The 24,862-nt window shown below is 32.8% G+C and overlaps 3 protein-coding genes across 4 annotated transcripts; 2 read left to right on the top strand and 1 right to left on the bottom strand.

The window, feature by feature from the left end:
- Positions 1-2,291: 2,291 nt before the first annotated feature.
- LOC119837893 lies at positions 2,292-3,690 on the top strand. Its single transcript, XM_038363677.1, has 3 exons — positions 2,292-2,508; positions 2,717-2,969; positions 3,331-3,690. Exons 1-3 carry the CDS (start codon positions 2,377-2,379, stop codon positions 3,669-3,671), a joined length of 726 nt encoding a protein of 241 aa, XP_038219605.1. The 5' UTR covers positions 2,292-2,376; the 3' UTR covers positions 3,672-3,690.
- Positions 3,691-4,064: 374 nt separating this feature from the next.
- Positions 4,065-7,081, top strand: LOC119837892. The gene is made up of 3 exons (XM_038363676.1): positions 4,065-4,250; positions 4,692-4,944; positions 6,567-7,081. Exons 1-3 carry the CDS (start codon positions 4,113-4,115, stop codon positions 6,908-6,910), a joined length of 735 nt encoding a protein of 244 aa, XP_038219604.1. The 5' UTR covers positions 4,065-4,112; the 3' UTR covers positions 6,911-7,081.
- A 9,286-nt stretch (positions 7,082-16,367) lies between these two features.
- LOC119837890 lies at positions 16,368-17,826 on the bottom strand. Of its 2 annotated transcripts, XM_038363674.1 has the most exons (4): positions 17,614-17,826; positions 17,236-17,491; positions 17,132-17,149; positions 16,368-16,824 (listed from the first exon to the last, which is right to left on the bottom strand). In XM_038363674.1, the coding sequence occupies exons 1-4, from the start codon at positions 17,734-17,736 to the stop codon at positions 16,463-16,465; spliced, it is 759 nt and encodes a 252-aa protein (XP_038219602.1). In that variant the 5' UTR covers positions 17,737-17,826; the 3' UTR covers positions 16,368-16,462. The 2 variants fall into 2 exon arrangements, with proteins under 2 accessions (XP_038219602.1, XP_038219603.1); XM_038363675.1 differs by lacking the exon at positions 17,132-17,149 and having other exon boundaries at positions 17,614-17,825.
- Positions 17,827-24,862: the final 7,036 nt, after the last annotated feature.

Raw genomic sequence — 24,862 nt, 5'->3', positions numbered from 1 at the left:
ACCAGTAACGATACCAAACCTCCGCAGAAGATCATCTTGTAACAGCAACATATGCTTCAGTGTTTCGTAAATTCCCTTATCCTTACTCTTTTCAGACCATTTCCGTATTCATGTCATCAATCCTTTTTTCTTTACAAGCGGGTAATACATTTGTATGGGCCCCACCTGGCTACCCTATTCTTACAAATATTATAAATGCGAAAGTGCATTGGTTTGTTCTTCTTTAAAGATAGTTTTATTATATGATTTGGTTGTTTGTATAGAATGAGGAGGGTGTCATATACGACCGTTTTTCTGGGAGTCACAGCCGCTAATTTACATTGACAACGCGATTGACGCCACGGTTATTTATTTATTTATTCATTTATTTATTTATAATACTTTATTGTACAAAACAGAAGTAAAGTTGATACAAAATAATGGCACAATGATATTTCGTACAAAAGGTGGCCATATTGCTAGATAGGGCACGGCTTAATAGATAGTAAGACAATAATAATTGTTTACAGTAAAAATATCCATGTAATATTTCACTATTACACAAATGTAACATTTCATTGTGGTAGTCGAGCACGCTTCGGCACGAATTGGGCCAGCTCGCACCGGGGAAGTACCACACCCCCACAGAAAACCGGCGTGAAATAGTGGCATGCCACTGTGTTTCGTACGGTGAGTGGGGGAGCCGAAGGCCCGTTTCCTTTTCTTCACCCATCCCAGTCCATTCCTTCTTTCCAGTCTTTAATCCTTTCCTTTTCCCTTACCCATAAAAGCGGGCAGCACATTCGTAGAGGCACTACCTTTGCGAATGTTCATGGGCGGTGTTGATCGCTTACCATCAGGCGAACCACCAGCTCAGTTGCCCGCAATGACATAAAAAAAAAACACTAATGATTTTACTCTACGCACGTTAAAACGTGTATTACCGTGCATCATTTGATATTGATAGAATGAAATGAATTGTCATTCAAATCAATTGAAAGTTACAGTATATTTATGAATGATATATTATAATAGACCGTATGTAAGGGTTCCGGTAATAATTTGGTTGCTCATAAATATATTTCGGAAAGAGTGAAAGTTAATCGCATCCACACCTGACAGCGTAATGTAAATTTTATCGCACTATGATTACAAATTTCATTCACAAAATGAATATTGATTATTTTTTTAATGGAGGCCATCTTCTTTAAATACTTTTTGCGTCAATTTAAAAAAAAAGTAATATTCAAGGAAAATGCAATTTTTCAACGAACACGAATTTCATAAAATGATTAACTTTCACTTCATTACATAACACTTAAATTTCGAATGCAATTAAATCATTTTTATGGTTTCCTATCGACAGTAAATGTGATTCAGATACACATTGCTTGTAAGTTTATATAATACTCCAATATTCGTTATATTGATAAAATATACTAAATATACATTTGAAATGTTACTGTCACTTATGTTTCAATTTATTTTATTACATACAGAATCAATTAATTAATCATGTTGAGGTTGAAACCTTATGATGTTTGTAATGATTTTAAATAAACATAAAGATATATTAGAACAATTTGGTTCAGAAATGTATTATAAACGTGACGTATAGAAGAATTTCGTAGAAATGGACAGTGACACTACGCAGAAAGTCATTTTCTAACCATAAAAGTGACTTTACCGGTTTTACTATAGCCTAGCGTGACCCAAAAATTGTTATTAAAAAAATAGCTACATATTAAATTAGGCATGTTTATTCAACAGTGTGCTAGTCATTTTTATATAAGATTTAAAATTATTTCTTTTGTAAAAAATTAGAAAAAATATTTCAAGAACGCTGAGTATACCAAAAATCTCATCAAAGAATTGTTAGTTAATGTTTAGCAATCAGAAGTCTAAGATATAATTTATAATCAGCATACAATAGGCGCTTAGAAGTTAGATTGATACAGCGAAGAATATGTCAAATTGACACTACATTACGAGTTTTGTTGATGCAACACTCTCACATTCGTACAATTTGGCATCTATTACGTACGTGTTAAGTGATATTTCCGCTTGCAGCTACTTTATGGTGTTTAGTACATAGGTTCGAAAAATCAAACAATCACACTTTTTCTTTCGTTTCATTTACACCGACATAAGAGTGCGTATTTATTTCGTTGTGAACACACTTCGCTTTCTATCCAATATTTATTTTTCTACTTATCCTTATGTATGGAGTCTCATCAGTTAGCGTAAGTTGTCAAACAGTGCGCACATATACGTCATTGTACGCAATCTTAAGTGGGGGGACAAAGGATAAATTCCATGACAATTTTGGGATGATATCATAACATCTCCAACATTGCATCTTGAAGTGTTCTGTAGTGCTTTAACACAATACAAACAATGTGGAAGATAATTGCCAGTTTAGCCGTTTTGGCGTTGGTGCGAAGTAGCCCAGTGGAATATGGAGTCGGTGAAAATATTGTTGGTGCAGTATCGGAATGTATCGACAATGATACATCGTTGTGCTTAAAGGTGACTAGTGTTTTGTGCTTGTGAACGTGAAGTGATTACACAATTTAAAATAATAAGTGCCTTATAATGCCTATACCTTTGACCAATTATTAGATTAAATTCCATAGTGTATTCTTCGATTACAGTCTTGAATATATTGGCATTAATTGTAATCGATATCCAAGGTACGTGAAAAGTCATATAAATTAAAACATTTTCATTGTTACAGGAAAAGGCCCTGAAACTGACCGAAAAACTAGCTATCACTAAAGATGTAAACCTTCTCGAAGGCCTGACCCTGGTCAATACTGGATCGGTGCGATCAGCAAGGAGCTACGAGCAATTGTCTGGTGATCCCAAAGAAAGGGAATCCCAGATAGAAGAGAGGATCGTCAACAATGTTGGAGATTTCTTGGACAATCACGTACTGCAGTTGCGTTTGTCAGATGGCTCTGAAGAATCCAGGGGATTGGATGAAGAAGGTATATTAATAAGATATTTCATATGCCTTATAACATAGCCATACCTTTATAGCTAAATTATTTGAACTACTATTGTACATTGTTACCCATATCACACTTATTACCCAAAACTTCCTTAAATATAGTTTCAGGAATACCTTCATTACAGTTAACTTTATTCGATATTTATTATCTTAACTTATTCGAAACAATAATCAATACGCACTGTTATGCGACATGAAATGTAAAACAGAGTAACCTATTACCTGTAATTCAAAAAGACATTGAGTTCATTGTATTTTAATTTTTAAATATATTGCAAATACTAAGGCACTTGTCAAATACTAACATATTTAACTGAGAAATTACGTTTAATTTCCAGGCCGTGGCAAGAAGAAGAACAAGAAGAAGCTCAAACAGCTCCTCCCCATTCTCCTCCTCCTGAAACTGAAAATGGCCGCTCTCATCCCACTCTTCCTTGGTATCATCGCATTCGTAGCCGTCAAGGCAGTGTTCCTGGGCAAAATCGCATTCGCTGTGAACGCCATTTCCCTAATCCGTAGACTTCTATCTAAAAACAACCACTCATCTGGTGGCGCACTTTCCTTCGCCCCAGCTCATACAGAGGAACACCCTGGATACTCCTATGAACCAGCTCAGGGCTGGAGCAGGAAGGTCAACGACGCCCAGAGCTTGGCCTACGCTGGACAACTTACGAATTAAATGAATAGTTATGTGTGAATGTGTGTGTGAATGTATTTATGATTGAATGGTTGTCTTGACGAAGTACCTCAAATTAAATTATTTATTTATTACAATAAATTATAATGAATTTATTTGATTTTTTTATTCATGTGTCTACACTACACACACTACAATCTTTCAACACAAAAAAAAAAATATATACAAATCTTGTTCCATTCATGTTTGAACTTATCAAAGAAAAAGGCATAGTAGTAAAGTTTTAAATTATATGGAAATAACTATGTCATTCACTACGGCATAACGTCTTCTCAGGCTTCATATGGCATCAATTACTTTAAAATGTTAATGTCGAAACAGAGAAGTGGGGACAATTTAGATAAAAAACTGTTACCAATCAAGCGGTTCACACAGTCGATTTCGTTTCGCTTAAGGACGTGGACCCTTAAAAATAAAAGTAAAATGAAGACCATTTTGATATTGCTCAGTGTGGTGGCGACCGTGTATTCTGGGCCTATAGCTCAGGAGGATTCGGTTATGCGTTTGGTTGTTGGCAATTTTGTGAATTGTATGAGCAGTGATTTGAACTTGTGCCTGAAGGTAATAGTGATTGTGTTTACATGGATAAAAGTGCATTGTGATATTATAGTGCATGACAAAGCGATCGCAATCAATTTAATTCGAGATTTTAATTTATATGTTTTGATACACTCGTGCATTGCACCTGTACTGAAAATCGTAATGGACTAATTCAGATCACTTTTATATCAAGTTGTAGCCGGATGACAGTAAATCAGTACTTTTGGATTTTGCATGCATTTAGAGCATGGAATAAATCATTTTGAATCACATATATCAATCTTCAACAATGAATTAATTATTTATTTTTTTTAGAAATAAGACTTGTTAAAATAAAATTTATATTTCAATTGCATGAGAAATTAAACTATCAGTTCAACAGTAATTTCAAATATTTCAAATAGACCAATGGACATTATGAAATCTTAAACCATAAATCTTGATAGCATAATTTATTTTCAGGAACACGCATTGAAAGCAGCCGAGAGGTTAGGTACAGTTCGCAAATTGAACATCATTGATGGTCTTACAATTTATAACAATGGTCCACGTGAGTCCAGGAGCTTAGAAGCATTGTCTACTGAACCTGAGATCAGGAACAAACAGGTGACTGAAAGACTTTGGGAGAGCACTACCGACTTGCTGCAGAAGAGTGACTTGGAGGTCAGCTTTGCTGGAAGTGACGATGAAGAAGATGAATCTAGGTCTATTGATGGTATGTTCTGATTTTATCTCGCTTAATATGTAAGATAACTACTATATAACTAGACAAATAGTCTCTTTTCGCTGTAATAAAAGGTTTATTGAACATTTGTATGTAATATATTGAAAAATGATATTGGTTACTTGGACTGTAAAATAATGTATAATCTATTAAAGCCCAGAAGTTAATTGTCATATTGGTAATCGCTATACTAATCAAATCAAGGCTAAGACGTAGAAATGTATCCCTTCAAACATGCTGTTATTCATGAAATAGTGACTCAGCCTAGATATCTCTCCCTCACGCCTAAACCACTAAACTTATTTTGATGAAATTTTGTACAGAGATAGTTTAATACTCAAAAAAAAAAAAAATTATATTCCGTAAGTACAACGGATACGGATCTATGCGGGCAAAACCCCGATCTGTCTATCTATCCTTTTATTTTACTTGGCCCATTGGTACTACATACTAATATCATTAACAATATGATAGTATTGAGGCATTAAAATAGTTTAAAAAGTAAAAAGTTTCCGATGAATCGATATCAAGGGTCAAATATTAATAAGAGAAATGGTGATAAATATCCCGTTGTGTGATTGCGTAAGAGTGAAATACGACATGGGGACAAAAAGTGTGTCAACGAGACTGGTTTTTGGATTTAAAAATTTCACCAGTTTTTATATCAAACTTCACTAATTGTTGTACTGACCAAACGGTTAAAATACGAGAGGTGTCGTATGATTTTTTGTTTTTTAATTGAAAATTCGATTCGATTGTAATATTTGGATATTGACTATGATTGATTTAAATATAAGGAATAAATGATCGAAGTATTCAAAAGATAAAGGACACTAATTATTTATTTCTTCTATTGAAAAATAATACTATCTTATCATGTATATTAGAAAAAAATAAGTGTAATTCTTAGTGCTGTCCTACAACAAATAGATTTCATTGATGATTTATGACGCTGCACACATTATATTATGCGTTATTCGTAGCTTTATCGACTATCGATACGTAAAGTCACGTTTCACTAGCACACAAAGTAATATGAAAGCTTTGACATACTCCTTGTCATTAATTACTGACATTGTTCATATGTGTGTTAGTGAGTCTTCTAATTTCACCATTCTTATAATTTTTACTTCTCACGCGAATATGTGCCATGCGTCGGGTTAATTACGATTAAGATCACACACAAGATCGTTTGTAGCTATTACAGATTTATCTCCTCCCTAATCTTACCAGTGTTATAAACTGTATAAGAAAAAATTTAATGTGAATTTTTTAACTATATTGCTACGACCATATCTTAAAGATTGAATTTTACACGATATGGTCGTGGCAATTAAATTCTATAAAAAATCGCATTTGGAAATCATCTTTACAGCTATCTAAAACATTCAACTAAGATACAATGATACATGCAGTAAAGCGGTATTACCAAAAATATAAAGAGGAATAACGTGTGTAGAAATTTAAATGATTCATTCTCATCTCATATCCAAGTTCTGACTTCTTTCTGACAAAATTAGAATGAAATAATGAACAGTTTATACTCGTCTTATATATTGCCTGATCAATTTTGTAGTCTATTGATTGATTATTAAATATCCGTTTGTCAACAGCTGAAGAAGGTCGCGGCAAGAAAAAGAAGCAGTTGAAGAAGAAACTGAAGCTCCTCATCCCTCTAGCTATCTTGGCTAAAGTGAAGGCCGTCGCTCTGGTTGTCCTAGCCTTGGTGGTCATTGCTGCATCCCTCTTCAAGTTGGCTGTCCTCGCCAAGATCGCATTCATTGCTAAGGTCATTGCCATTGTCAAAGCCCTCATTGCTAAGAAACACGCTCAGGAAGAGCACACATGGGTAGCTCATGAGGAACACCCCCAGGTTTCCCACGGTGGATGGGAGCAAGGCTGGTCCCGATCCCGGACCGAGGCCAATAACCTGGCCTATTCCGCCTATCAGCAGTAATTTACCAAATAGTTTGAGTTAAGACGTGTGAGTGGTAATTTATTTGTATGCGTGTGATTGCAATTCCATTATGTTTCTCGTTTGTTTCTCTTGCCGCATTTTTTTCGTTGTTTCTTGAATCGTATTTGTGATATTTTTTTATACATTATCTATTTGTTTTATGTATTTATTTAGTATGTTTTTTTTATAATGTTTAAACATTAATTATTTTTATTATTTATATTTATCGTTATATGTTTTATATATCGTATCGTATTATATATGAAGTATGTATAATATTTTATTTTTATATTTTATATATTTATCTATTGAACGTAACTAATTACTATTTGATTTCTTACGTAATATTTTTATGTATTTTTATATATATGAATGTAAATATCTATGTATATACCTTGTCTTGATCTCTTTTTGTTTGTTTTTATGATTGTTTTAGCAACACAGTATCGTGTATCACGAGATATGAATGTGGACTATTTATTGTTTGTTTGTCTTTCAATAGTCAGAAATAAACTGCATTATTTAAAAATATTTATTTTTTTATTATTCTCCCTATTATGTGCTTAATAATTAACAAAATTAAAAACATTTTTTTCCTTAACAGAATTTACGTTCACCTGACATCATTTCAATATAAAAGTGCTATTGAATATTTTTTCCATTAAATATTACAATTTTTAACAAAAACCTGAAACGCCTTCAAATTGTTAGAACTATTTAAATGTTAAAGGTATACTAGCCTTACACACAAAAAAGTTATTATCAAAATCGGTTCACCCAGTCGAAAGTTCTGATAAACTTTGTTTTGAAGTCGCTTGAAAATATCAGTCAATGGATGACGTATTTTTTAATTTCGTATGAGCATCTTACGCGCACGGTCCTGTCACAAGCTATAATTTGTCATAATATATATATATATATATATATATATATATATATATATATATAGGACAGTTTATGTTTGTTGTTATTTCAATAACGGTAAATGACTCCCCGAGCGGAGACGGGACGTGAAGCTAATAATATTTAATATCAATGTTGTTAACACAGTAATTTTCAATTAATATCCCGAAACATGCTACACGCAAAAAAAATATATAATAAAAACGTATTCATTGAAAAACTTTAATCAGTTTTTAGACAACCATTCAACTTTAAATTGTTAAATTACATATCAACATGGTACCGAATTGTCCAGATAGATGAATCGCAAAATATTTATCTTTGTGAATGTACACAGCTTTATGATCTACTAGCTGCACCCCGCGGTTTCACCCGCGTAAGTCCGTATCCCGTAAGAATATCGGGATAAAAAGTCCAGCGATCTATGTACCAAATTTTATGGCAATTGGTTCAGTAGTTTTTGCGTGAAAAAGTAAGAAACACACACACATCCTTACAAACTTTCGCATTTATAATATTAGTAGGATAGGATAAGATAGGATGGATAGGACAAGCAGGAAAATGAGCGATCAAAAACAGAATATAAATAAATAAATAAATAAAATATTTTAGGCGTCTTAAAGCAGTTCTTTTCAGGGTATTTCTTTTTCAAGTCGTTTAATAATTCATTACTTATTAGTATTGTAGCTGTGGACATAAGAGAGTACAAAAGTGCCAAACAATTGCTACTTAATACGCGTTTTTGTGGGATAGCTCTCCGCACCACCTCGAAATAGAGTGAGTGTGGCGGTGTTTTTATATAAAAGTAATTAATAAAAAAAGCATCATGAGTATATTCGGCTTTAACTGAAATGCGAGCTTCAGAAGAAGAGAGACACCCAACACAAAAGCAACTGATGTCTTTACATTCCAGTTACCTGATACATACAAGATATATCGTTAAAACTGCGTGTTGGACTTTATTGTTTTATGAATAAGCAGACAAACGCAGGAGCAGGTGGGCCACCTGATGTTAAGTGGTCACCACCGCCCGTACTTTTTGTATTACAGATGCTTTGCTAGCCTTTAATATAAAATAGGTTGTATATAATAGGATGCTTAAATGAATCATTATGAATGTGTAATAAATTTTAATATTTGAATTAAAAATTGTGTAATGATTTGTGGAAAAGGCAAATACATATGAAATTGCAATAAAGCTCTAATTTGAATCAAGGTTTATACCGAATTGTTTTCATCACCTGCACCTTAGGGCAGAGATCTTGTCTTGTCTGATGATCCTTGTCTGTCAGAGATCGTATACGACGATCTCTGACGGACAAGGATCATCGATCGTATACGATAAGACCGTCTTTTATGCAATTTTTTGTGACTTTCTCTGCATTTTACTAAGTAACTTTGGTACAACAAGAAATAATAAAATATTTTGTGATACAGATATTCAAGCGCCTAATAAGTTACCAGAGCAATAACGCCTTGCGCAATCGCAGATGAGAGCTTTCTCCTTTCTATAAACTCGAATTCAAGGCCAACAAAAGCAGTGCTATTTATATTTAATAGGCACTTCTAAATATATGTTGATATTATGTACGAATTATGAAGGAAATAACAAATAACGTTCAATAAATATCATATACGTTTTATTATATGTTAGGTTTAATACGCATAAATCCAGAACAGAAATTCATGTCATAATCCGACGTTCGTATTACATGAACAGTGAACATATTTTTATAATTCTCTTTTATTTAGAAGCTGGTGCCTGCCATGTGGTCGCGTTTGAATTTGGTCTAGTGCTGACAAATTTATTTTCGATTTAGTTTATCGCGACACTCTATTTTCATAAAACTTTTATATTTAAAAATATAAATTGCCCTAAAGTTCATAGCTTATCGTAACAGAGTCTATGCAAATTGAGACAAAAAGTGTTTTAACAAAAAATTCATAAATATCCTCATATTATTAGCATTAAATAGTTGTATTAAAAGTAGGATATGATAAGTCGTATGTTTCAAAAATGTTTTCGCATCAAGCTGATATTATTAGAACCTTATTTTTCCAATCACAAACTGTTCTTGCATAATCGTAAAATGTTGCCATGACAACAGCCACGGCCGTCTTGCGCTAGCGGCACGTAACGGTAGTGAACTTGGCACTGATACAACCTTTGCAGTCAATTGTGAAACCTACGTATTTCAATGTCTCTCCACTAGATGGCGTGGAATTAAAAAAGTTTGAGCTTTTTAAAGCTGAGGAGAATATTATCACTTTTCATAATATGAATAATGAAATGTTCTAAGAGAGATAATACTCCTTAAAGTATATGAGGACCTTCAATCTGTATAATCATTTGTGAAAATGACTAATAGTACCTAATACATTTTTTTTCTTTTTATCAGTGAAACTCTACTCTAGGGATATACTCATTTTGACGAAGAATCATATTGTTTATAAAAGATTTATAGAATGAAGTAACTCCATCTCATTTGCCATCCCATATTATTAGTAACTGAATTATTTTAGTAGAGTTCTGGTATCTGGAGTATAGGAAATCTCGGGATTGGGATAAGGGGTTAGGAGACCCCAAGTTTAGTTGGGAAAAGAAAAGAGAGAAATTGCCTTATTAGGTACATAATATACGTAATTATATACTATAATCGAAAACGTTATTCCTATATCCATCAGTCTAGTCCTACCGATGCAAATAATTATTTGAATTATTAATTACGTTCATAATGCACTATAAACTCAATAAGCTTTGTACTAAGCTGTACCAAATAAGGAACCTTGATATGTATTTCCCTATGATATAACAATGTGAATAAAATTGACTACATAATTCATACATTGCTATTATTTTGAAAGAAACTTGAACTAGAAGGTTTAATGTGAATGACCCGAGGATTATACGCAATGTATTCAATTGTGTAACAATTTATATTCTCAGAGGCAGTTTTGCATTGACCTTTGCATTCTGTTTACTTTCGAGTTTTGCGGTCTGTTGGCTGTATACAGTTCTTAGTTTTAAAAACAGTCTAGCATAGGTTGTGTATGAAATTCTATCATAGTTATTTTGTATTTATTTGAAGAACAGTAATATTTTTCTGAACTGGTGTGTCGCCTGTTGGAAAGCGAATATCACTGCCTGTCTGCGGAATAAAGGAATCACTGGGAAGGGTAACCCAGTCATAGGCTCGGTGTCCAGCTCACCAGTCAACGTTTGAAACAGTTTTCTGATCTTCTATATGGGTGTGACCTTCCCTGGTGCAAACTGCGGTCCTGTTCGTACCGAAACGTGCTCGACTGCCACATTGAATAAAATGAGTAAATATTTTTAAATTAACAGTTTGTTTTGTCGCACTACCTCGAAATCGCAGTCTATTATAATAACATAATGCGTTGCTTATTGAGTAATAATAGTGTTAACCAATTGCATAATACTATATTACAATACACTTTCACACAAGGTTATCTATCCCATGGGAAAGTTCTCTATTTTTAGCTCAGCTATTGTATAACAATAGAAATTCAAACATGACATAGCTAAGATAGTTGTTATTGATTCATTGTTATGATTTTTCTGTATTTTAAAACTCGTTTAGCCGTATAAAATAAACAATCGTATAGAAAGCAAGAATTTTGATTGTATGCGATAGATCTCTTGAGATTTAGACACTTGGAAACAAGAAAGCATTGATCATCATAGTGATTGTATTTAATTTTATTTATTATCTAATTAAAATTAAATACAACCATACCTGATCTAATTAAAGAATTAAGAGAATGTCATTGATTTTTTTTATGTCATAAGCGGCAACTGTGCTGGTGATTCGCCTGATGGTTAGCTATCACAACATTGGCAGAGGTAGTGCCTCTGCGAATCCCTACTCCCTTTTAAGGGGAAAGGGAGAAGGAAATAATTGACGACTGGAAAAAAGGAATGGACGGGGACGTGCAAGGAAAGGAAACGGGCCTCCGGCTAAATTCTTATGAAGAAACAGATTAGTTACATACTTAATTATTATTCAATTGATTTTTGTGTGACGTAAAACATGTTAGAGTATTAACCTTTAATGTATTTCTTTTGTAACAAGCCCGCTAATATGAATTAAGGAGTTTGAAACAGGAATATTTATTTTAATTGTTAGTAGTTTTAACAATGGATTGGGCTTCTGTGCTTAGAATTACAACAGATATTGTTATTATTGCATCCCAATAATACGGCATGGCAGAAAAGCAAGATATAAAAGCCGCAAAATAAAGAGAAAAATGAAATCACATCACAAAGATAAAGGGAAAATGTAATTCAACACCGATCATTTGATTACACCACTTATAAATTTCAACTTTCACATTTAATGGAGTAAACTATAGTAGATACTCGAGGAGCGAGTTTTATGACACAATAATTCATATTTCATGTGCTTTTTGAAAGTAAGAGTAGCAAGAATGAACTAGATTTGAAGAGTAGAATGAGTTGTTAGTATATGGCATACGTGCCGGGTTTATGAGCTTGAACATTTCAAAGTAAACTGCGCGTGCTGTCGCAAAATGTCATATGACATTGTTATTCATAGCTTATTGATGTTGAATACAGCTGAAATATTTGAAAAAAGCATGTCATATGAGTTGCTATCGCCTAATTACATAGGAAATTATAGTACTTGCAGATATTTAATTATTTCCATTTCTTTTTTTTTGTTGTGTATAAGAAGGTAACGTATTATTCACAATAAATATGAGGATATATAAATATGCTGAACTAGCTGCGTCCCGCGTAAGTCTGTATTCCGTATGAATATCGGGATAAAAAGTTGCCTATGTGTTATTCCAGTTGTCCAGCCACCTATATACCAAATTTCATTGCAATCGGTTCAGTAGTTTTTGCGTGAAAGAGTAACAAACATACACACATCCTTATAAACATTCGCATTTGTAATTTTAAGTAGGATATACTTATAAAACACAAATGCAAAGCTTATCATCAATATAAGACGCAATATAAGACGTCTGGCGTCTTTAACGTTTGACGTTTATTATTAAAATAGTTTTGAAAACCTGCGACTTTGCCTGTGTGGTAATAGGAAAAGATATACAGTCCCGGAGCTTTCCCTCAATAGTTTCCGGTCCGATTTGATTTTAGGGATAAAACCTATCCAGCAATTTGTACCGTTTCATCCAAACCGGCTTATTTAGGCGTGGGAAAACAAACAAACAGAAGTTACTTTCGCATGTGATTTTTGAAGACATAAAATAAACATATTATTTAGACCAAATAATAATTACAATATCATTAATTGTTCCCTGCTTTGTGATGCTAACTCGATACCTCTAGTATGAATTATTATCTAGATGCCTTACGAGCGAACTTAGCCCTTCGAATATATTTAAATTGTACATATAACGCTCATAACTCAAAATATAAAGAAAGTATAAAAAGGTGCGACACATCGGCTACGGGCCAGCCTTCTAAACACGTGATCCATCCACCGTGTCATTGAATTAGAGCCACAAATGTTTCGTAAATTGAATACAGGTGAACCGAAGCTCAGCATCATTGACCACCAAGATGAAATTGGTTAAAACGCGAAACCAACTGTAGAAAGCCATAATCGTAAACCGGTTTTGTAACACGTGCCGCGGTATGCGAGATTTCTCAACTAATAATATACGAAATTAACATGTGGAACGAACGTAAATAAAGCAGAGAGAGTGTTTTTTTTACAATCATTGACATGGTTTTAAGGGCGGAGGTTAGAACTGAGAGACGGCAAGCTTCGAATAACGTTATAATGGCTGCTTGGTTGTAACATTACTAACATAAAGCAGTCACTAATCCTCTGTTATCCACTTATTAAGACTCGTAATTTGTGCTGTTTTTAGCACATATTTAATAGTTTCTTCGGTTGTTTTTTTATCGGAGCACAAAAAATGAATGAATACCGTCTATACCAGATCTCATCATCATCATCCCATACTTATTCCCGCTGCAGGCGTCTTTTAAGTTCGACAAGAACTCACAATTTAAAAAATGAGTCATTAATATATTGTGCATGAATATAGGTAATGTTCATGGATTAGGGTTGCATTGGCATTGCAAATAATTCAAGTCTCTCCTAGTGGCAGTTGACTGACCAAAAGCATATGCTTCGATGTTTTTCTGTGTTTATACACGTCATTATATTACATAATGTTTTTGATATGTATGGGAAGCGTTTAAATTCATATAGGGAGGATTCATATAGGAGAAAACCGATGCATTTTTAGTCTATTCCTTGTTGACTATTACAAATATGTACGTGGTATCAATCTTCGCATTGTCAAATATTTTGTTTGTATTCTTGCAACACATGAAGATACATATGCAAATACATTGGGAGAACTCGTAGTAACAGAAATTACCATACTGCTTGTTCTATGTATTATGCATTATGTTTATATTATGAAGTACTCCTGTATTATGTTTTATGATTCGCTTGATGCTAAACTATCACCACCGTAACAACCGAATACGAAACACAGAAGCATGCTATTTCACGTCGGTCTTCTGTGGGGGTGTGGTTCCCAGATGCAATTTATGTTTCTCAATTCCATAATACTCGGATACCCGGTCTTTTATAAAGCTTACATGGGGACACAGATCTAACACACAGGGGCTGTTTTGAGAGTTTTATTGTGTTGTGACAACAGCCGCAGCCTGTCTATGGTTACATTTTAGACATACAGTCCTGCAGTGTAGGTCTTCTAAGTACGGGATCTAAATAACTGCCCTATTGGGAGGAGGTACACTTGGTATTTAAACTATAGACTGCATTATAATACACTTCACTATCTCGTATCTAGTACTAGTACTATGTAGAGATTAAGATTCGCAGTAGACCAATTAATTTTATTTCATATTAGATCAGACTCGCTACTGTATTGGTTCCTTACAAATAAACTAAAAGAGCAGCTGCAAAAAATTGGTCAACCATCCAATTTATGACCGTGCCAACCGTTGCTTAAATTATTTTATTTCTTATAGCGCCAATAGAAATAAATTATCACTGAAAATTTCTAAACTATCACGGTTCATGAGACGCAGCCTGGTGACAAACGGACGAACGGACAGATAGCACACGGACAACGAAGTCTTAGTAAAAGGCTCCCGATTTACCCTTAGGAAAAAATTCTAACAATCTACTAAAGTATTTCTTAAATACATTTATAAAAAAATTGTTCACATTTTTTATTTCTACACCAACCAGACAAATCCTATAACTGTGTCTTTGACAATAACTGTTATCATAACCTTATTATCGCAAAGCACTTTCTGTTTGTCTATCCACCTTGAGAACTTTCGTTAACGCTATTAAATAGTCTTCCTGTATGGAATTTCTTATTTTTAATTGTAAATATTATTCTCTTGTAAATAACATAAAACATGTATTTTGTCTTACAAACAACTTTCTTCGTAAACGATAAATTAAATTTCTTGTTGAACAGGAATGATTATTTGAAACCGTTATTTATTATTTACCCACAATTTTCTTAATACTTACCCGTTTTACATTCAAATATTAATGATTTATCGAACATAAAGCTTCTCCAAATATATTCGTAGAAACAATATTTGAAAAGAGTGTTATAATAGTTTACGATAAATATCAAAAGAATACAATAAATATTTACGACTTCATCGAAACGTATAATTAAAGTTTTGCTTCTCTTATTAATTATGATTTATTTATCGCGCTTGCTGACTTCGTTAGGAGATAGTGAAAATGATTTAAACTCGTATTATTCTATTTACGAGTTATTTACAACGAGATTCTTGGTTTAAATTTCAAATCATTAACTTGGTTTTGGTTTAATATTATATTTTATATTTACGTATAGTTGTATATCCGATTTCTTTTGTTAACGGATTTACATTTTGTAAACTCTCTCTTTTTTTTCACTAATGTAATATATTTATACGTAATACAAGTTTATGAGCTTTTACTGTGTATTATAGGACTGGACGATTACAACCAAAGTTAAACTTTTACACAATACGTTATCCTCTAAATTATTCACAGTTTTAACCAATATTTCAATTCCTATCCTATATTTTGTAATACATAAAATAAATAATCATTTAATGCCATCAAAACAAACTTATTAAACAGGCTAATTCGTTGTATCATATCTTCGAAAATATTGTTAAAACTCAATCAAGCTCTCGCGATCTTTTCGAAAGTCAATTATCACACGCATATACCGTATCCTATCCAAAGTTATATCTTTCCAATCACAAAATTCGTTTCCGTTATAAATCAAAACAGTTAACGATGCAACGAAGACCGTTACTTTATTGCATAAACTTGTTCATATTTATAATCTGTGCAAAATAAACATTTTAAAAATCATTCTCGACTCATTCATTATGTCAAGTATATCATCTGTGAAGTTGTTTAGAGAGATACAGGCTGCAATTTAAGAGAGACTTTCGAAGCGATACCAACGTACTTTCATTAATGACTTGCAAACAGGTAAATGAATGGTCATGTGTCCAACAATAATAATTTATTCGATACAGTAATAAGTTAATAACAATAAATTAAATAAATAAGTCTTTGTACAATGGATGCTATTGGTACTACTACATTTGGTCTAGATTTTGATTAATTAGTGTGGTGAGTACGCTGAGTAGGCCAGGTTCTGGGCTTCGTCGATGTTCTTGTTCCAGTCAGCCCCGTAGCCTGAGTAGCCGTGGCCGTGGCCGAGATCGTGGGCAATGTGCTCGACATGGACTGGATGGTGGGACTCGTGGTGGTGGGCGTGGGGTACCACTTCGTAGGTCGTCTTGGTGTGGTCTTGCTTGAAGCAATATGCGACAAAGAGTACAACAGCGAGGACCAGGGCGATTTTAGCGGTCGCGAGCGCCTTCAGAGCTATCAGCTTCACAATGAACATCTTTCCAAGCAACAATTTAGCTCCGAGTAGTCCGATGATTCCCATTCCACCGCCACCCTTCTTCTTACCACGACCTAAAAATAAATATAGGTATTATGTATTCATATAAAGTGCTCCAAATACATCTTAACTTTTTTTTATTCTCGATAGCAAAACAAAGAATTTAATATTTCCAATAAAAACAATGCATGAATATAAGGAATTACAATTCCCGATGGAAGTAAAGAAATAAGAATTAATATCTGAATCTGGCAAGGCCATGAGCCCGAGCCTACTTGCCCTTGTCGTAATTTCTTTAACAAAATATGTAAAATACATCTGCCCCATTGAATGTACCCCTTTCACATGGAACCTATCTATATGAATTAGAAATGAAAATACCCTTTTTCTTGCCGCGACCTAAAAAAAATAAACATTTAAAATCTGTGTTAAACCGTTAAACCAAAACACAATTATAATTCAGAAATAAATGCTTGACTATTTACCTTCTTCTAATGAGCGTTGGAAAGATTCCTTCTCGGCTTCGTTCATTTTAACTTCGAGGGAATGTGTTTCGAATAGGTTTACAACGCCGTCCAGTAATCTATAGTTCACTTCGGTGTCTCTCGCAATGGGGTCGATGGGTAGTGGTTCCAATTGTTTACCAGCTCTTTGGCCAGGTTCTCCTTTGAGCACTACACCCTCAGCAATAGCAATGCTTCTAGACGCCCTCACATTATCGACAATTTTCAGCAATTTCTCCTGCAAAATTAAAAACCGTTAATGCTTGTGATGAAATAAAAAATCGTTAAGAATTAGAACGGGCCGATGCGGTCACTTGTATCACATTCACTGATCACTTTCACTTTAATAAAATTATTGACCTTAACACATAAGAAGTAATCCCCCTGGCAGTCCTTGATGAAATTAATCGCTGTTTCCATGGTTTTGTCTTCTTCAGCACTAACTAAAGCCCCTAAGGCCAAGAGAACCAAAGCGAACTTCATTTTTACTTTTTTTATTTTTTTTTTTTCTTACGGATTAATAATTTTCTGACATCGAGAGATGTTAAGATATGTTTGACTGCTGTCGGCGCCGGCATACAGTTTTATTACGCTCCCACCCCACCTTTATCTATTTTCTTTAGACTGAGCTCTCTATGGAAGATATTCGATTCAGTTCGGACCCTAATGCGTATGCAAATCAGTTTGCTTTGTACATATTAGTTGTTATCAGAAGGCGTTGGTTTGACTGGTTTCGTAAGATCCCAATTCATATTTTCGATATTTTATTTGCTATACACATTAGAAATTTGTATAATGTGCTGTGATGATTAAAGACTCGTGCGATAAACGGTTTTTTGCGTGTTTAATGAATTATTTGTTAACTTGCGAATGAATACGCGTATTAAAATGTTAGTAAGTGATATATTAATGAGTTTTATAGATGATTGAATGTTTTAAATTATAATTAGTTGCCATAATTATTTAAATTTATTTTTGTTTGACCTAATTACGCGTATTTTCGATTTACGTAACATATTAAATAATTTTCATACGTAACTCATTGAAAACGAAAGTATATTAAGAGAAGCTTTATTGTTATGTATGCAGGTAGATCCTTGTCCCAAGTGGGGTATGGGACACCTATATTTATTATTGCTTTTACTGTTATTAATTTTATGAAATTGCATCGAATGCAATGGAATTGTTTTAAGAATTTAATAAAGTTCAGTAAATAATATTTCCTGTATTGATACTTAATTCGCAGTAGAATACAAATCGATTTTTAAGATGGTCCTAATATTTATTCCTCAATAATAAAAACAGTTATTTTGAATAATAATTGCAGCTCCCATAAATTACTGAATTATGTGATAATTCAAGACTAAATTAACTATGCCTAAAACACAATATTAGAATCAAATTTCCATTGAAACATTTATTACTTATAATAATATAATGTATATATTATTATAAGTAATAAATGTTTAACATATATACATATACATAACATTACAATGCTGAACTAAATAAAATAAGTATTAAATAAAAAATATAATATATCCCTATGAAACTTTAGAAAAAATAATATATATAATAATAATTGAAAATTAGATTTAATCATTAGATGGTTAATCATGTAGAAAGAGCTGAAGGAATAACAACAAGTACTGAGATAAGACTGATTTAACACTTATAGATGATGTAACAAGCAAGTGTAAATAGCTGAGATAACTATCTTAGAGTGATCCTTTATAGTTATATACTAGCTTTTCGACATCTACTTCGCTCGCGTTCTCAAGAGATTTCCAAAATAAAAACTGTCCTATGTCCTTTAACGGGTTTGGAATTATATCTGCCCCCAGTTTTATCTGAATCGGTTAAGCGGTGTAGGTTTGAAGAAGAGACAGACAGATTTTGTTTTGCATTTATAATATTAGCAGGGATTCTCATTTTATTTCAACTCGTATATACATTATTTACTTTTTAAACCAATAGATAGATATTGTGAAAAAATGTCTACGACAATGTATGGTACATTGCTAGAAGATTTTATTATAAATTACTATGAAGCTTTTTGACTAAAAAAACTGCGCCATTAATATGTAATTTGAAACATATAATATCTCCACATTATTTTTTTTACTACTATGTGGTATACTTTCTCATAATTATATTATATTGAAATATAAAACACCGTGATGTTTTAATTTTGCACCTAACACACAGAAAGTTATGCATAAGTTTAGATTCAGAAAGGACTTTCACTCTGAAATTTTTGCTCATTTAAAAGATTTTACTTTAAATATCTAGTAACTAAATTGTAAAGAATACGAGACAGCTATTTATTTTAAGCAATTTCATAATGATGATATTCAATTCTTCAAATAAATATATTCAATCATCGTTACGATCGTTCTCCCATATGCTGATGATTCAAGTATATAATTTGGCTCATAGTGACTACTAACAATAAGTCAGAAATGTGTGTTTGCTGCAATTTGTTATTCTGTTAGTTTGAGGTATGATATAAATATTAATATATCATACCTCAAACTATAACAAACTATAAGTATTTAATACTTATTTCTCATACTGGGAGGGTTTTCATTCAGTTTAGGTACTATTAATTAATTATTTAACTGTCCGTCTTCGCGCGAGTTGTCAAACGCGTGAATTAAAGTGGCTGTTAAGTTTTGTTATTTTTTACTTATTGTAAGCATTATTTAAAGCTTTTATTTCGTACTCATAGTCTTCTCCTGCCAATGACGAATACAACAAAAATGGATATAGCGTAATAGATGCAGCTGTTCACACCTAATGCCGCACACGAAGAGAAATAATAAAAAGAATTCATTAGTTATATATTTATCAATAAATACTTGTTGGGTAGACTAAGATACACGAGCATTCGACGATACAATGTGAAAGTAGTATTATATATACTATTCCAGACGATAATCTATCTCTGTACCTTTCATACAAATCCAATCAGTAGCTATGAAAGAGTGGCAAAAGTCCATGTCTCCATACAGATTTTTACTTTAACATAGTTTGAATGAGGCTATGTAGCAGTGGTGGCTCCGTGGTTCATAAAATCAATCGAAAATTCAGGATTTGAAGACTGGTAGAGCGTGCATGAAATGAATTGATCTTTCAATTTATCTACACATTACGCATATCATCACTGCTCGAAATGGTGACAAAAATACCGTGAAGAAATCGTCATGTCCATCATCAAATGTTCGACGAGGTGTGGCATGGCCCACAGTCCACATATGGGCTGTTGATGATTATTATTTATTTTATTTCATATCCGAATTATACTTTGAGAACATTTCAAGAAAGATGAAGGAATACATATCAAATCAAGTCCTGAAATAATTATCGTAAAAGCAGCAGAAGCTTTAAAGGAAAGCAAAGGATGTTTTTTATAATATAAGCCTGTCCCTGCACCTGGAGCCTTTATATCATTGCAAATAATCGGAAAATAAAAGGTCGTGCTGTAAGTTTATTGATCCCACAGTGCCTTTGCATTGAAATAATAGTGAAAGTGCATATTGAAACGATGTTTGTATAGCTATCGATTGTGTACTACGTGATGACAATGAATTTTGAGAAGAAAAATAAGTTTTAAATGATATTTATAAAAGTTGCAAACCTCATTAACAAATACAACTTTTTCTTTCCATGATCTGCATTTAAAATTCTTTCTTAAAAATTGGTAAATAAGTAAAAGTCTAAAGAATTTGTGTGTGTATTATCCGCGATCTCTGTAACGACGAGTCCGGTTTTGAAGTTATTTTGCGCTAGAAAGCAGTTACGTGGGCGGATTCGCAGACACAAGAACATATTTTTTTATCTTTATTTAAGTATGTGTAATTTAAGATTTTTGCAGTTCCGCATTTGTTTGCTTCAAGTTAATACAGTAATTTTATCGTTTAATATAATTATTCCAATTTATTAACAATGGGGTTTATTTTAATTTAATATAGCTAGCAAAAATTGTGTTTAAATAAATTTTAGTCTTTATACGCTTTCATTTGTTTCATCTATATAGTATATGTTTGTATGTAACCGACTCCTTTATACTCAATTTTCACTCACTATATAGGGAAAAATTTAATTAAAATCGGTGACAAGGATTTCATGAGAATTTGAGGTTATTTTCTTTACTAAACTGTGTGTAAGTGAAACAATTAAGTTGATTTTATCATTAAAATGTTTTTAGATTTATAACTAATATATTTTTAACTCAATTCCATTGTAATGTGTTCCATTACAAATTATTGATTGTCGTATTTTATTGGTGTGCTTTGAATTTCATGTCCGCATTTATTACATATGACAATTTTCAGACGCAAACAGCTATCTAAAGCTGCGAAATTTTTACCTTGTCTGTGATATCCATTGAACTTTGTATCTCTCGGTTGAAATGTTATTGCCTAAATCACTCTACCAAGCTGGCGGTTAAAATAACTTGAAGATTTGATGAAGGTTACGAAAATTAATTCTAAACTATCCTACTAACATACTTCCTATGAGAACCGTCTATAAACAACTTTAACTCGCACTTGACCGGTTCTATATTAATCTTCGTCATATACATTTTATACTACTTTTCCTACCGCAGCTTTGCCCGTGAAATCAATGGAAAAAATACATAATTTCTGGTTCCCGTTCCCCCGGAATTTCAGTGATAAACACTCCTTACACTCCTCCTCCTCCCTCCTTTCCTGAGTCTCAACCTAAATCTGTAACAATTTTCAATCAAATCAGTTGATGGATTTAGAAGGGAGAAGGGGACAAACAGACAGTTAATGAGTACGGATAGTTATAACTAGGTATTTCTTAAATAATTATCACATAAAACATAATTCATGTGAACTAACAACTAGCAAATACACGCAATATCATCGTAATAAATAATAAATAAACTCGAGCCACGTATAAGCAAACATTTAGCAAAAAGAAAACGCAGAAAGAAATTTAGACAATTCTCGTTTCTCAGGAAGTGAACTAAGCAGCAGATATACTAGTTTTTAGTGAAATCCACAGTTTGAAGGTCACCGTTTCCCTCAGATAAATTATTACGACCGCCATGAATGGTACATTTGTCAAACCTCGTTTGCTTGGGATGGACGTGAATAAGACTAACTATAGATAAATCTAGGGTACTATTTTATTTGAACACAGATTTGAATTCTTACTTTTAATGCCATTAATAATGTCGTTGTTTTATAGATATTTAACCCAGGTTGATACAGGTAATATGTCTACCCGAGTATTTTAAAGACACTGTTGTATTTTGTATGTTTGTAACGTTTTCACGCAAAAACCACTGCATTGATGTCAAACATTCTTTCAACATTAGAAATCTGCAACATCACTGAGTGACATAGGCTATATTATGTGTACCGCGGGTGAAGCCACAGCGAACAGAAACACTAGGTTTTAAATTTTATAACATCTTGTTTAGTCGTTGCTTCATATAAAACGATTTAATTATTTCCGGCACCAACTTAGCTTGATTCTCTTATACGAGGATATAAAATTTAGCTAGGTAAGATTTTTCACCAATTGGAAAAAAAATCATTTTGAATCTTAGTCTGCCCCATTATTTACCTCAATATCTATAACGATAAGAGACATTCCTAAAGTTTTATATTTACTCAAAAATTACGTTCAAACTGCAAGAGTATTAAGTGAGAAATTTCTTTAATGTACTTACTCACGTGTATAGTACGATAATGGTATTCACGAGCCTTAATTGGCATAGTAATCATATCATAAACCGTATAATGTTTATACTTGCTAAATGACCGTTTCCAGAAATGTTTTAAGAAGCTCATAGATACTTAAAGTGAATGCATAAAGGAACAGTAAAGGCGTTTTATTTTAAGTGGCATTATAAGTTTCCGAGGTTGATAATTATTAATTGTAAGAGTATTGTGAATTATTCAGGAAAATCATTACTAATATTATAATAGCGATGTTTATGCAACTACGAGCGTTGTTACAAACCTTATAATTTCAAATCGCAAAATATATAATAAAATGCGTAATTTTGTTTTTTGTACTAATAAATAAATAAATAAATGTGAAAGTGTGTTGACAGGTAGGCCCGCTTCCTTTTCCTCACCCTTCCCAGTCCAATCCTTCGTGCTAGTCGTCAATGTGTTCCTTATCCCTTTCTAAAAGCGGGCAGCGCATTTGCAGAGGCACTACCTCTGCGAATATTCATAGGCGGTGGTGACCATCAGGCGAACCACCATCTTAGTTGCCGCTTATTGCATAAAAAAATACAATATCATTATTACAATACATTGAAATGAACTTATTCAAAATCCATTAAAATCCTTTGAATTATAATTATTTGATACTGCCTTACACGGTATACTCAAACTCAAACATTTCATTAAACTAGACTACGAAGCGCTTTTAGTCATGTAATACAATTTAATATTTACAAATGATTATGCGTTATTATCATGCAGCTGATGAAATACATAGATATTTGGATAATTATTATTAGAGCATCGGTCGAAAGTAAAAATGAAAAACGAAAGCGGCCGCGATCTATGTCAACGTATCGTGATTATGATGAGTCTTAAAATTTAAAATATGTCGTGTAGTTCTTTATACCCCACGATTTTATGTCGTTATGTGAAATGTCCGTTAATTATATACTTTTTTGAAAATAGTATATTTATAACAATATAAATCCTACTAATATCCTACTTATATTATAAATGCGAAAGTTTGTAAGGATGTGTGTGTGTTTGTTGCTCTTTCACGCAAAAACTACTGAACCCATTGCAATGCAATTTGGTACGTAGACAGCTGGACAACTGGAATAACATATAGGCAACTGTTTATCCCGATATTCCTACGGGATACGGACTTACGCGGGTGAAACCGCGGGTCGCAGCCAGTAGTGTAGTTTAATAGTGCAGTTCAACATTTGGAAATCGTTTGATAGAGTTAAATTAGATTATATTTTAAAAGTCCCAAGATGAAAAAGGAATGGTATTAGGGTACCTAAAATTGATATTTTCAACCGACTTCAAATAAAGGATTAATTTCGACTGTTAATTTTTTTCTGTTGTTACCTTATGACTCTTACTGGATGAATCGATTTTTATGATTCTTATTTATTTAAAAGCTGGTGCTTGTCAAGCGATCCTATTTAAAATTGTTTTCTTAATTCTGACAATATAAATGCGGCTTAGTGTTTTGTTAAAAATAATAATTATTTTTTGGATATGGATATTTTTTTGGCATCATCTGACTTTACATCTTTACCTTTATAAACATAAAACATTAAACTACGACTAAATAGAAAAAAAAGACCCCGAAGTCTTTATTTGAATGATATTCTTTAATTTCAAATGTGTCGAAGCAGTTTTCAGTTCATTATTGAATTATATTAAAACGCCCAAAAAAAATTAAACTCAAACCAGATTGAAATGTATCGTAAGCTGTAAATACGACTAACGGTAAGCTCGTGTTTTCGATTAAACGTTTCGTTTCCAACTAAATGTTCGTTTTCCACACTATAACGCAACATCACTCAATTGTGGTAAGTACTGCTTTCTCTATGCCATGTACACTCATAATTACATCAATC

The sequence above is a fragment of the Zerene cesonia genome, chromosome 29 (assembly GCF_012273895.1).
Source record: "Zerene cesonia ecotype Mississippi chromosome 29, Zerene_cesonia_1.1, whole genome shotgun sequence".
NCBI lineage: Eukaryota > Metazoa > Arthropoda > Insecta > Lepidoptera > Pieridae > Zerene > Zerene cesonia.
This window is presented reverse-complemented; position numbering and strand designations above follow the sequence as displayed.